The sequence below is a fragment of the Lissotriton vulgaris genome, chromosome 1_1 (assembly GCF_964263255.1).
Source record: "Lissotriton vulgaris chromosome 1_1, aLisVul1.2, whole genome shotgun sequence".
Classification (NCBI taxonomy): domain Eukaryota; kingdom Metazoa; phylum Chordata; class Amphibia; order Caudata; family Salamandridae; genus Lissotriton; species Lissotriton vulgaris.
Window position 1 is genome coordinate 1,402,820,753 of NC_141685.1, and position 15,216 is coordinate 1,402,835,968.

General features: G+C 49.7%; 1 protein-coding gene across 1 annotated transcript in view; it reads right to left on the minus strand.

Annotated features, from left to right (window-relative positions):
- Positions 1–367: 367 nt before the first annotated feature.
- Positions 368–15,216, minus strand: part of SYPL1 (synaptophysin like 1) — a 276,287-nt gene continuing 261,438 nt past the window's right edge. Inside the window, exon 6 of the mRNA XM_086967099.1 lies at positions 368–1,277. Coding sequence (XP_086823225.1) covers positions 1,149–1,277 — 129 coding nt within the window. The 3' untranslated portion in view covers positions 368–1,148. The remainder of the gene's footprint in view (positions 1,278–15,216) is intronic.

A 15,216-nucleotide genomic window follows, 5' to 3' on the forward strand; every position in this document is an offset into this window, starting at 1 on the left:
AACCAGCACTCAGGGGTTACGCCTATATGCAGATTTACTCTGCCACTTCTGGGGTGAAACCGAGTCATCGCAGAGCCACATGGCACCACCAAAACAGTATGCAGAAGCAATGCGGAGAAAATTTGCTATATTCAGTCTGATACCTAGGTATATTCCTAAAATGAGTAATCTATGGTTATAAATATCCATTAGAAGCCGCTGCCACCTATATTTGCAAGAGCTGTATGTTGCAATTTGGGGGAATCTGAGTTTCAGGCTTTCAAGGATGAAACTTGTCATGTCCCTCACACACATTCTCTGCAGCGGATGTATTGTTACTTCATGACTTTTACCCTATTCTTTTAAACAAAATGATAACAAAACAAAATACATTTGTATCTCTTTAATATTGTGTTCATAGATACAGAAACATTAAATTTGGTATAACTATTGAAATGCAAGTCGTTTGAATGGAAATCTGAACCCACAAAGGGTCATGAAAACAAATGTGATAAAGAATAACTGCAAGGCCATACATTTAACTTTGCCTTCAACGTGCTCACAGTGATAGATAAGTATCCAATAAACAAGCCACCAAGTTACTTTATGAAAGACATTAACAATTCCAAAAAACATCACACATCTAAGTTTTCTGTACAAGCACTTTTCAAACATTATAGGAGAAACTCTTGACTCTGCATTTTACATTTGGAGGATGTTTACAACCATTAAAATCACTAGTGTTTGTAATAGAACTATCAACTTGAAAAAATATTTTATAGTCATAAAGACAATAGCAATATTACATTGTTTCATTTTAATGTGGTTCTTTAAAATAAAACCTATCCAATGTTGAATGGAACAAATAGAGAAGTGAGAAACACCAGAGCATATTATACACACACAAAATCAAAGGGAGAAGCAAAGTTGTATGCTTTACAGGCTGTAAACAGTGATAAGAAACAAGCTTACATATGATAACATGTTTTAACAGGGTAGAACATTTGTTTACTCATTTGGCACATTACAGTATGAACAGCAGAACGCAGTTTTATCCACTGATTTATCAAGTTATCAAAACTTCTTTTAGTTACATAAATGAGGTGACTAAACACCCGGCAAGGCAATGTAATGAAACACGCTTCACACGTTTCCTTTAATTATACTGCTCAAGGCGATGGGATATTTCCAGGACTTTGAGTGGCAGGGTTCTCTGGTGGAGGGGTTGCTAACCTGGTTTCCTTGAAAACAAACCAAGCATTTCCAGCCCACAGTATCAAATTAAGGAATCCGAAAACCTACAAGTGAAAAGACGACATTTCTCAGATGTAAGACTTTTCAAAGACTGACTTACATAATTTAAAATTCAAGGAGGTAGAAGCACATACTTTAAATTAATGAATACTTATTATGATCTTGATATAGGTTAAAGGGTGTGTGCAATACATAGTCCCTTTACCAGATACCGTTCTGCAGATTTGGAAACGGAAGTGGACATCTACATCCATTACAGCTGATATCTAAAAAGGTGGACACAGGCCATTACCTGCACATCTGTTGACGCAAATACACATGTCCATGTGACGATATATACATTGAACTGATGTGATGTATAAATGGATACACACACTAAGAGGTCGAAGGGTGACCGTGCTTTGAGTGCTAGATGAAAACCCTGCTGATCTAGGCTTAAAGCACAAGTTACTACTTGTGTAACGATATATCTGTAAGAGACATTAGTTAGTGATAGATTCCTTACCTTAGAATATCCACAGGCGTCAGACTGGATCCGGAAAATTTACGCTAGCAGTACCTCTGCGCGTCAGTATGTGGCATTGTGCGGCTCCACGCCCATCGCTGGCGTCGTATGGGCCGAAAAGACGTCACAGAGACTACTTAGGCGCCACCCATGCACACGGTCAGTTCTGTACACTACTTTCCGTGCCAGGAACGCAGAGCCATGCAAGAAACTGACCACTGGTGCCAAGAAACTAGGGCCCTGAAAGGGATGTCCTTAACCCTAGAAATCAGGTCGCAGAACGGGGAGGATGGGTGTGGTGGTAAGGAATCTATCACTAATATCTCTTACAGATATGTTGTTACACAAGTAGTAACTTGTGCATCTGAAAGAGTCACATTAGTGATAGATTCCTTACCTTAGAATAGATACCCCAGCAATACCAACCCCGGTGTTGGCTCTGCGAACAGGATTACACCAGATACTCATGGAGAACAGAACGGCCAAAGAAGCAGTCTCTCTGGACTTGACTGTCAAGGCAGTAATGCTTGGTAAACGTGTGCAGCTAGGCTCACGTAGCTGCCAGACAAATGTCCTGTAAGGGAACCCCGCTGCCCAAGGCAGTAGTGGCTGCTGTTGCCCTGGTGGAATGAGCACGCAGCCCCACTGGAGGCTCCTTCTTAGCCAACGAGTAATAGGCCTTGATGCAGAGAACGACCCACAGAGAGATGGTCCGTTTGTGCACGGCACAACCTTTTTAGGCACCAACGTAGCCAACAAAGAGCTGGTCATCCACCAGGAATTGTTGTGTGCGCATCAGATAGAACGAGAACGCACGTTTTGGGTCCAGACGGTGGAGCCACTCTTCCCCTTTTGAAGGATGCAGAGGTGGAAAGAAGGTGGGCAAAGTGATTGTGTTCCCGATGTGGAAGGGCTTGACAGCCTTCGGCAAGAAAGAAGGACGGGTCCTTAAAACCAGCTTGTCCGGATGAAAGGAAAGGAGGTTTGGACGAAAGGGCCTGGAACTCACTCACTCACTCTTCTGGCAGAGGTGATAGCTACCAGGAAAGCCGTCTTGAGAGTGAGAAGACGCAAAGGACAGTTATGCAGGGGCTCGAAGGGAGCGCACATCAGATATGTCAAGACAAGGTTTAGGTCTCATTGAGGTATATTGAATGGCACAGGAGGAAATGTGTGCGTAATGACTTTCAGGAAACGGCTAACAATCAGAGACTTAAAAAGAGAAAGCTGGTCTGGAAGCCTTAGAAAGGCAGAGATGGCCGAAAGATAACCTTTGGTAGTGCCCAGAGCAGAGCCCTGCTGGGCCAAGGATAGTAGGAACAGAAGGACCTCAGAAAGAGGGGCAGAAAAGAGATCCAGACTTTGCTGTGCACCATGCCACAAACTTGTTCCACCTGCAGGAGTATACCGTCTGGCTGCCAGAATGACATCACAGACTTCGGGAGGAAGATCGAAAGCTGTCAACTGTCGCCGCTCAATCTACACGCATGGAGGTGGAGGCTGGAAAAGTTCGGGTGGAGACAGACCGTCCCCTGCTGCGGCGACAGAAGATCCTCCTGAAGGGGCAGTCGGATTGGGGGATCGATGGTCATGTTGAGTAGCTCAGGATACCAGTATCTTTGTGCCCAATCCGGAGGCACAAGAAGGACTTGGGCCCGGTCGCGCTGAATCTTCTTCAGCACTCTGGGCAGAAGTGGTATAGGCGGAAAGGCCTACAACAGACCGCAACTCCACTTGCAATGAAAAGCGTCGCCGAGCGAGTGCCCCCTTGGAAATTCCAACGTGCAGAACTGATGACATTGCGTGCTCTCTTTGGTGGCGAATAGATCTAACCAAGGTTCTGCCCACTGCTAAAAGAGACCTTGCGCCACGTCAGAGTTCAGACGCCATTCATGATCCATCAAGCACCGGTGGCCGAGTTCGTCCGCCCTGGCGTTCAGAGAACCTGCCAGGTGTTGAACCACCAAGGTAATGCCTTGATGTTCCAGCCATGTCCAGGGGCACAGAGCCTCCCGACATACGGACCAGGACCCCACCCTGCTTGTTGCAATACCACATGGCGGTGGTGTTGTCCGTGAACACCTGCACCACACTTCCCCGAACAGAGGGAAGGAATGCCTTCAGAGCAAGTCGGATCGCCCGAAGCTCCAAAAGGTTGATATGGAGTCGGGACTCCGCCGGAGACCAGAGGCCTCTGATCTCCTCCTCTCCCAAGTGGCCTCCCCAGCCCAGGAGAGACGCATCCGTCACCACTGGGTGCTCAGGTTGGGGAAGGGAGAGGGATCTGCCATTGACCCAATTGCGATTCGTGAGCCACCAGTGCAATTGTCATGCAGTGCCCACCGAGATCTGAACATGATCGGACAGGTTGCCCTGATGCTGCGCCCACTGGAACTTCAGGTCCCACTGCAGAGCTTGCATTTGTCATCTGGCATGCTGCACTAGCAGGAGGCCATCAGGCCCAGGAGCCGGAGGGTCCTCCTGATTGAAACCCGGGGCAGAGGCTGAAAGATCTGAATCATAGCCTGTATATCCCGGACTCGCAGCTCGGGAGCATAAACCCGAAACCGTGTCAAATCCAGAACCGCTCCGATAAAGGGGAGCTTCTGAGAGGGACTCTGGTGCGACTTCGGCACGTTGGAGAACCCCAGCGAATACAGGAGGTCGGCCGTAGTTTGAAGGTGAGTGACGACTGCCTGGGGTGAGCCCGCCTTCAACAACCAGTCGTCGAGGTAGGGGGAAGACTGACACCCGACCGGCACAGGTGAGCTGCGACCACCGCCATCACTTTCGTGAACACTCGAGGGGCGCTGGTGAGGCTGAAGGGGAGCATGGCAAACTGAAAATGCTCCTTGCCTACTGTGAACTGCAGGTAACGTCGGTGGGTCAGCAGGACGGGGAAGTGAAAATATGTGTCCTGCAAGTTCAACGCTACCATCCAGTCTCCAGGGATGAGGGCAGTCAAGACCTTAGCCAGAGTAAACATCTTGAACTTCTCCTTTCGGAGGAAGCAATTGATGTTCCTGAGGTCCAAGATGGGGCGCAAGCCCCCTTTGTCTGTGGGGGCCAGAAAGTAGTGGGAACAACAACCATGTCAGACTAGGAACGCGCTCGATGGCCACCTTGGCCAAGAGGGCCATAACTTTCAGCTGGAGAAGCACAAAGTGGATCCCCGACATGTGGTGTAACTGAGGTGGCACGGCCGGGGAGGGGGGGGGGGGGAGAGGGAGGGGGGGTGGTTGGTAGACTTGCAGGGGAGGGAGTAGCCCCTCTGGATGAGTTGCAGCAACCACTTGTCGGAAGTGACAGAATGCCAATGGGGAAGGTGATGCCGCATCCTGCCACCCCCTGGCGTGGGGTGCGACCCGAAGTTCACACTAGGAAGGCTTTGAGGCGGACGTCGCGGGGGCGGAGGTGGACTGACCCTCACGCCGGCCTCCGGAGCCGCCATGGCGCCCTCCATGCCTATGGCCACGCAGAGTTTGGTTCTGAGCAGGGACGAGGTATGGCGCCGCGGCCAGGGCGACTGATGCTGGAATCTCGGGCTCACAGTTCGATCCCCGGCACCAGGTTAGCCCAGCACCATGCGACTGAGCAATAGCTTGCTTAATCTTCCTGACGGCCCCCAGCGCCGGCATGCCTTCGGGTAGCTGTTTGCGCTTTACAAATACTGAATTTACAATTCACTACACGAGCGGGCTGGGGCGCCCCTTCCATGGCCACGAAAGGAATGAAAAGTAGACGTGGCCGGGCATGTGGCGGAAAGGCCAAAAGACTAGGCTGTAGCTCGAGAGTCCTTAAAACGCTCCAGCGCACTGTCGGCCTTCTCACCGAACAGACGAGTGCCAGCAGAGGGCATGTCCATGAGCGAGCTCTGGACGTCCGGGGAGAACCCGGTAGATCTCAACCAGGCGTGGTGACGAAGCACCACAGCCGTGGAAATTGCCCTACCGAGCGAGTCTGCGGTGTCTAAGCCACAACGAATGGCGAATTTAGCCGCTTCCTTACCCTCGGCCTCAGGCTGAGACAGCACAGCCTGGACCTCCTCCGGGCACTGAGGTAACACCGGAGTAAAGGTTTCCCACACTGCGTGGGAGTAGCAGCCCAACAGACATGGGGTGGTCACCGGCTGCAGCCCTAAGCTGGCCGAAGAGAACAACCGCTTGCCGAACTGCTCCAGATTCTTAAAGTCCTTATCTGGCGGAGCCATGGGAAAGGCACTCTGGGACGTCGAAGCTTGAATGACCAGACTCTCGGGCGTAGGGCGAGTGGTCAGAAAGGCAGGGTCACCCAGTGAGGACGCCTGGCGATGTTCTTATCCACTGGGTCCCCTGTGGCCGGCCACAACCAAGTGCCCATCAAGACGTCAGTGAGGGCGTCATTAATGAGCAGCAGTGGCTCCGATGAAGTGGACGCCGACTGGAGTACCTCAGTGAGGAGATTAGTCTTTAGGGCCACCATAGGGAGATCAAGGTTAAGGACCTCAGCTGCCCAACGGAGCACCACTGTATACGAGGCACCTTCCTCCATAGTGGGCGGGGGAGAGGCAAACCCCGGATCAGAGGAGACGTTGAGGCAGCCAGCCACCTCCAAGTCCCCCGCCGAATCCTGCTCAGTCACAATAACAAGCAAGAGGGTCCTCGGACTCCTCTCAGTCAAACTCCACCTCCGCCGTATGTGGCGCAGACCACAGCGGCGGGACAGGTACCGGGGAGGGAACAAACTGTGCGGGGAACGGCCAAACCGGCGCTGTGTCCCAATTCAGATCCCAGATGGGGATCCACTGCCGTGCCATGAGCGGAGCAGAGGATGGCGCGGGGGCCGGATTGCAGCAGCGTGGGACCTCGTAGCGCAGTGGCCGAAACAAATGTCGCAGGATCCTGCGCTGTGGAGGCTGGAGCTGCCGGTGGAGTTGATGGTCCGGCAGGATCCTGACACGGGACCGTGGGGCGCAAAGGCGCACCAGCAGGAGCGCATGGCCTAAACAGGGAGTCCATGATAGCAATAAACTCTTGCACCTGTGCGGGAGTCGCCGGCTGACCCGGGTAAGGCAGGTAGGCCGCGGGACTCCCAGGCTCCGAAGGAGCAGCAGGGGCAAAACCCCTGTCCCCCTCGTCCGCATCCGGGGACTGACGGGAGGACGTCGGAGAGCGACAACGCTTCTTCGACTTCTTTTTGTGTTGTATCTTACCTGAATCAGAGGGTGAAGACTTAGAGCCAGGGGAGCGATGATGGATGCCCCGCGAGCGTTCCCTAGAACAGCCCCTGGACCGGGAGCAGTGCTGGGACGAGTGCCGAACCTCAAGCAACTTCAAGCGTCGCTCCCTCAAGGCCTTCGGGGCCAAATAGGACCGGGAGACATGGTCGCGCTCCAGGCAGTAGAGACAGACGTCATGGGGGTCCGCCACCGACATATTGCGACTGCAGGCCCGACATGACTTAAACCCAGGCATCCCTACGTGCACCAGAGAAGAACCACAAGAGGCAAAAGTCTCCAAAAAAGTAGTCAAAAAGTGACCACAGTATGTGCTTTAACCGGATCTGCGCTTACTGGCGCGGAAAAAGAAAGAACTGACGTCAGCGCGAATGGGTGGCGCCTAAGTAGTCTCCGTGACGTCATCACAGGGCATAAGACGCCAGCGACGGACGCGGAGCCGCACAATGCCAACTACTGATGCGCAGAGGTACTGCTAGCGAAAACTTTCCGGATCCAGTCTGACGCCTGGGGATATTCTAAGGTAAGGAATCTATCACTAAAGTGTCTTTCAGATAAGTTTGAGAAACCAATACCTTCCTGGGATCATTACTGGTAAAGGATTTAAGCATGCTTTAAAGACTATGGTGGCAGAAGGATAAAAAAAAATGTATAAAAATAAAAATCAACAATTCGTCACTCAATTGAGAACACGATGACCGATAGAGAGAAGATAGGTGAACACTCCTAGCAGAGTCACAGGACGGTTTCTAGTAACCGATTAACCTCTGAAGCATCCCTAATGGTACCTTGCATTGCAAAAAAAAATCCTAAGTGGTACTTTATCTAGAGTCCCAGAAGTTGGATTCAGAATATATCATTTCAAACATCAAGCTCAAGTTCCTAAAAGTTGTTGATTGAGAACCTGAATTAACAACATTTAACTCCAAACCAACATGAAATATGACCATGGACATCAAAATCCCCAAAATCAATTCTTAAAATCAAGAACAGTAGATGAGAGTTGCAACAATTGTTTGATCTACTTAATGCTTTGACAGCTATAGATACCCAAGCCCTTTAGTATATTACTGTTCATGAAAACTTACCTTTTACTGCCCCTTCTGAAAGGCAGAGAATGCCTGGGGTATAGTTTCAACATTTTTCATACTTTATAGCAATTGAAATATTAAACAAAGCACCTATCATAACTGACACCGACATGGTTGAGGGATGCCTGGCTGCCAAGATGACAAATCAGACTTCTGGACTACGGTCAATGGCACTTCTGCCACTGACCCAATCGCGGTGTGTTAACCACCATTGCAGATCTTTTGCAGTACTGTCCGAGATCTGGACCATGTCGGAGAGGTTACCCTAATGCGGCACTCAATGGAACTTCAGGTCCCACTGCAGGACTCGCATATGCCAGGGGCGCTAGGTGGCGCGCTTGCGGAATGGCCGCGGCTCGTTGAGGCTCCCGCAGTCCGGAACACTATCCTTCAATTATCCTGTGTTCTAATCCTAAAAATCAATTTTAGCCCACTGCTGCTGGTTGCTGAGGGGATACTGGTGTGGGTGGTGCGGCATTATCCCCCCTCCCGCGTCTGCCGTGCTCTGGCTGGCTGCTGCCTAACTTCTGCGGTGAGAGCTGTCCGGTGGCGTGGAGCCTGAGGGCGGCTACGAGGCTCAGGCAAGTTCTGGGGCTTCCACGTGGTGACGGGGCCGTGCCGCTGTCCATGTCGGTGTTACTGATGACCAGGCTGCGGTGAGTGCGGCGGAGCTGCCGGGTGAAACCCACTAGTAGGAATAATCTCTTGCACTTCACGAGTTTTCACCCGCGCTCACTACGGGAAAATCTCCCATTCGGCCAATATTTACGTGTCCGAAGAAATTGTAGCAACACCACGGATTTCAACAAACAAGCAGATGACCTCACAACTAAATTAGAACAAATAGGCTATCCCAGGAAAATCTTACGAAAGAGCCGCAAAAGAGCAAGAAATAATAACAGAGAAGCTCTATTGGAAGACAATGAGAAACATGGTGAATCGGAGGTCCCCCTGACCTGTGTAACCACTTACAACAATATTTCCAACTCTGTAAGCCGCTGTATTGGTAAACACTGGCAGATTCTGACCAGCAATGGAAGAAATTGGCGGAAACCACTCTTTTCATATAAAAGAGATAGGAGTCTGCATGATGTTCTAGTACACACTCGCCCTAGAACTAATCAACCCACACATGATGCTTCTGTTTTGAATGCTTGGGGTTTGCCTTCTATCACCGGTCATTACCCCTGTGGGGGGTGTGGTGTATGCCATCTTACACCATCCACGAAAACGCTACAATTGGAAGAGGGTAAAACATGGTACCTACGAGGCCACACGACGTCATTCAAGTAACGTCATCTACTTAATTACATGTCCGTGTGGTCTCAGATATGTAGGGATGACCACTAGAAAAATTAAGACCAGAATAGGAGAACATCGCAGCAACATCCGATGTGGGAGGAACACCACTAAAATGACTACTCATTTTCTTGAGCAAGGCCATTGTCCTAATGATGTCAAATGGGTCATAATCGAACAGTTGAACACTAAGGACGAGGGTACTTTATATGAGAAGGAGCAACGATGGGTTTATCGTCTTTCCACCCATAAAAATGGCTTGAACGATGATATCCCATGGGGATCAGTTATGCGCAGATAGTTTAAAAATACCATCACTGTCAATTAAGTGCCCATCCATATCTCATGGTGTCTTAACCTATGAATACTGAGATAAGAACTAATAACTCCACAATACTCAGGTTCTGATTAACTATGAGGGGAATACACACTTCTAATATATGGGCTGCTATGGGCATATTACTGTATCTGCCTATTTCTTTCAGCATTATTTATGCCACTGTCCATATTTGAACCATAGCCATCGTGTCCCTTGAGGTATTCCTGTAATCAAGTTATTTTCCTTCTTTTTTCTTTTTATTGCTCATTTGCTCGCTTCAAATGCGCCCAAGTACGTCTGTAAACAGACAGGCGCCTTTAAAAATTTGACGCGATCACTCTGAACACGTGATCAGACGTGCCGTGTCACACGCCATCCTCCCCCGGCTGCTTTGTTTACATTAACGGCGGCTCTGACTTTGCGCTTGTCATTGCGGGCGGCGGACGTGGCCGTCTGTAGGTTAACAAGCGGAGAGGCGTTTGGTGACATGTAAGTAATGTTTCTTTGACAACGCGTATGGGCAATAATAGCGGTATTGTGGCATAGTTACTGAAACGCTTGTTTTGTTGCTTTTTCATGGCAGAAATCCAAACGTGAAGATTTTCCTCCTGCCGCTATGCCCATGGGGCACATTACCTTTGAATCCTAAGTAAGTTTTTAACGGACTCCTCCTCTCTGTCAGTGTACTGCGCCCTATGTGCTTCATGTAGAGGTGTGCTAAGGAGCTACCCCTCCTAATTCGGTTTTCATTTATTTGAACTCGAGCACTGTTTTTTTGCTATGTGTTTTTTTGCTATTTTTTACTCCTGTTAATTAACTCATTTTATCTAAAACACCACAGACAATGATACAGTGTGGTTTGTATTTTGAAACAACCAATAAATTCAGGTCTAGCATTGCAATACTGAGAAGAAAGGCTTACGTTTGCATGCATATTGTTTGAGGTAGTGGTGTGCACATGCTTGGATTGTATCAATGTATATGCAATTTTTAAGGGATTACAACTTAGATTTCTCTCTATCCATCCCTACAGATTACTACAGTTGCTCCTACAATAAGGAGTGAATTTCAAATTGAGGAAGACTGTCCTCATAGAGCATCGACACTCACAGGTCGTATTGTTTCTTACAACCACCACTGGTTCCGAGCGCTTTAGCGTGCTCTAATCAGTGAGTGGTATTAATCCTTTGGTCCTGACGAATGCTGAGCAGAGTAGCGCTCGTAAAGCAGAAACATGTTGACCTCTTTTTAGTTTTTCTTTTTGCACTTTGTTAAGGGACTGATTGGTTCTAATTTGCACAACCTTTCATTAGTCCAGGAAAATCATCACGTTTTCCAAAACACTGTTTTTAATAGAGTTAGAGCTACCCTCCTATTAAAATAATGTTGAGGAGTAGCCCACACTCTTTAATCCACCGTCACTTCTCTTAGCTATCAAAGAGAGCCCAATGAAGACAACTGGCTACCAGTGTTTCACTGGGGCCTGAGGGTTCTTTTTAGCTAGGTCTTTGAGCACGTGCACCCTATCTTTTCCTACTGTTAATAATTTTCTTTTCTTAAAAGTTCAGTAGTGCCTGTTTAATTCATTACTTGCCTACTGTGATGGATGTTTGCATTAACACTCTCTTGTTGTTGGTAATATGGGTGATTTCCTACCTCTGTTTCTGCAGGGTGGCCGGATAGTCGGAGAGTATACCATTAGCTCGTGGTCTGCTGGGTGCGGAGCGGTTCTCTTTGATTGCCTCGACCTCCCATACAAAATTGAGGTGGCCATGTTGCAGCATTGACCTTCTCGGGCAGCGGTGGTGCCCGGTGCTGCCTGCGACCTGCCTGAAGGTGGAAGTGAGTGCGGAATCCTTTAGTGCCCCTGTACTATCCAGCTCTGTACCCCATCGAGCTCTGTCCCCCCCCTCGTTTTGCGCATGTGCAGGAATGTTGCGCATGCGCACATTTAAACATAATGACGTGGCACCACGCCCACCATCATTCCGTGCACCCTCTAATGTTTTGCATTTGCGCATGCTCTGTTAAAAAATTGCCGCATTTGTGCATGCTCTATTCAGAAATTGCCCTGGCACTGTGCACTGCGGGTGCTGTTGCGCCGCTGTTCTGCAGAACCCGCCTTGTGCCCGATGGTGACAGAGGCGAGAGAGGGCGCCCGCCGGAGAGAGTGCTGCAGGACGGGAAGCCCACGGGAGGGAACCCCAGCACTCTCGAAAAAATACACTTAATACCTCGTAATAACGCATCGAGCATCTAGACTATAAACGAGTATCCATTAGTCAAAAATGCAGCCTATGTTTTGTCAAACTTCTACGATTATGCTGTGAATGTCCAGTTTTCTAGTCAGTCAGCGTAGCGTCGCAGCCATGGCTAATTCTGTTCTACGGTCGGTACGGATATCGACTCTGGCAAATCGTCAAAATTATGCATCTAAACCAGCGTCGATCCTTAACGGATTTGCCTACGTTTCGTGTCAACAATAGCAATTAAAATAGACACGTTGTCTTTTGTTTTACAAACTTAGCACACAACGTTACCGGTGTCGTGTTTTACCACATTAGTAGGGGGTACAAAGCTCGATGGGGGAACGACGCCAGATAGGCTGATTCTGAGGAAATCGGCACCCCCCGTGACGTAGGGGGTACAGCGCTCGATGGGGGTACAGCGCTCGATGAGGGTACAGCCCTCGTTAGAACACCCCAAAGGGATTGTGACTCGGAGCGCTTATCCCTTGGAGAAACGTGGGACGCTGGTGTTGTCTGCCCCTGAGGTGCGGGCGCTTACGTTACCTGCTGCCCTTTCTTCACGACGCTGCAGCTGCGGGGGGACTGGAGTGCAGCTACATGGCTGTGAGTGATTTGTATTTCCCGTTGTCGGTGGCTGGTGTTTCGTGTGTGCCAAATTACCGGATTCTTGGGGCGGGAGTCCCTGGAGGGCACACAGCAGTGACCTGTTACTCTAAGTGCCAATATCCTGTCTGTTTGGTCGGTGCCCGAGGGCCCTGGTGTGCCAACCCAGCCACGCGGGAAGACTGCAGTGTAATCTGTGGTGGTGCTGTTGCCTTTAGTGGGCTGCTGATATCGCCCTCATACCTGGCCCTGTTCGCACCGCGTTGTGCAGTGTGGCACAACATGGGCAGGGTGGATGCCCGACAGCCGTGACTCACGTTTGAGTCCAAGAGAGGCAATAAACAAGGACCCGCGACATCGGAGGGTGGAGAGCAGGAGGTGGCAGGGAGCAGTACCCATAGACCAGCCACTGACATGCAAACTATCCTCACAGAAATGCGACAGGGCTTCGCCATGATAGTTGACAAGGTGGACACCCTTACCAGTCGCATAGACACTATTGCCTGTAGGCTTGACCCTCATGACACCAGACTTAAAGAGGTGGAACAAAGAATTTCTGACACAGAAGATGTTACGGTACAACTGAGAAATGCGGTCACACAAATGGATAAGCTTATGCGTGTTAGTGATGCCAAAAATGAGGACATTGAAGCCCGCAGCAGACGTAACAACGTGCGTATACTGGGAGTACCGGAGAGTACCAACACGGGTAGGATGGAACAATATGTTGAGAAGATGTTGGCGATCACGGGTAAGGGAATGCTTTCTCCCCAATTTATAGTGGAGAGGGCACATAGGTCGTTAGGTCCGAGGCCGCCCCCTGGGGCCACTCCCAGGCCTATTATTGCCCGTCTCCTCAACTATCGTGATAGGGATGTGGTTTTGAAGGTGGCCAGGGAGAAGCAGCAGCTTGTCTTTGAGGGCATCACATTCACCATATCCCCTGACTTCACCATGCGGGTACAAGAGGAGAGGAGGAAGTTCAATGGCGTCAAGCAAAAACTCCGGCAGGCGCAGGTGGACTATGCATTACTCTATCCCGCGAGGCTCCGAGTGAAGCATCAGGGGAAACAGACCATACACAACTCCCCGCAATCCGTTGAAAAGTTTCTAAAGACACTGCAGCAACTAAATGCACAGGATAAGGAACAGGAAGGTGCTGGTGAGGCGCCACTTTCCGATGTGGAATGATCTGATATGGCAAGGCGCATCATGAGGTGTTCGAGTGAGGGACCCTGCTTGCCTGGTGGAGACTCGATTGTTTCCTGCTCTTATATTGATTAACTGTATGGACGCCCCTGCTCAGACTTTACCGGATTGATCTACAGGTTATTGTTTCCCTATTTCACATTTGCTATGGGACTTGGAGTAACACGTACTTGACCTATTCCGGATACCCCTGTCTCTTACTGGAGGCTGGCTACATGGTTGGTTTCCAACTTGGGGACAGGGCTTCAGTGTGCCACCTGGGAAGCTGTGTCCCAATGGGAATACCCCTATTGCATTTTGCATTGTTTGTTGGAAGGGAGGGGGGTGGGATGGTATAATGCTGGCATGTTTGGGATGCTTCAGTGGGAGGTGGTGGGGGGTATGGGGAATGCAGTATGCAAGAAATGTAAGGATGTACGGTGTGAGTTGCGTGTGAGTGTTGACCTGACGGATGCGCTGATCAATGTCTATTAGGATGTCGCAGTATTACACAGGTTTTCTACGTGATTAAGGCACAGAAGGGATCTGAATCGACGCTTCGAATATTGTCTTGGAATATCAGAGGGCTTAGGGATGCTAGGAGATGTAGATAGATATTGGCATATGTGGATAGACATCGTATACAGATTTTACTATTGCAAGAGACACATATACAACCGCACTCTCGCAGCACTTTTGCTAGCAGGTGGGCCACTGTCCAATTGTTTTCCTCTTTCTTGTCCTATGCCAGTGGAACAGCACTACAGATTAAAAGAGATGCATCATTTACGCCTCTTGGACAGGTACTAGACCATTCTGGGAGATATGTCATTCTATAGGGTAGACTGGGTCATGAGATTGTTACCATTGTCAACTGTTATGGCCCGAATGTGGATATGCCCGAGTTCTTTACTGTGTTGCGGGGCAAGATTGTGGACATTGGATCCTCGAACATTATTTGGGGAAGGAACTTTAATGTGACGTTTAACCCTGCCCTGGATAGGGCGGACAGAGGAGCCCAATATAATAGGAAAGCAAGGGAGACGTTGCAGGACATTGTGGAGGAAGGGGGGCTAGTTGACGGCTGGAGATACCTATACCATGCGCGGCGGGATGGCACTCATTATACATCTTACTCGGGTACCTGGGCATTGCTGGATTACTGCCTATTGTCTAGGGCACAGTTTCCCAAACTTTTCATGTTGGTGACACACCTTTTTGTGAAAAAAATTTCAGGGACATGGTAACGCGAGAGTGCAGAGCGAGCTAGCCCGAACCACCCACAACCCCCCCCCCCACCCCCCTCCACACACACACACAACCCCACACACACCCACACACAACCCCCCACACACACACATACCCCCCCCACACGCACCCACACACAACCCCCCACACACACACATACCCACTCCCACCCCCCCCCACACGCACACCTCCACACACACACACACACAACCCCACACACACCTCCACACAAAAACAACCCCCACACACACAACCCCACACACACC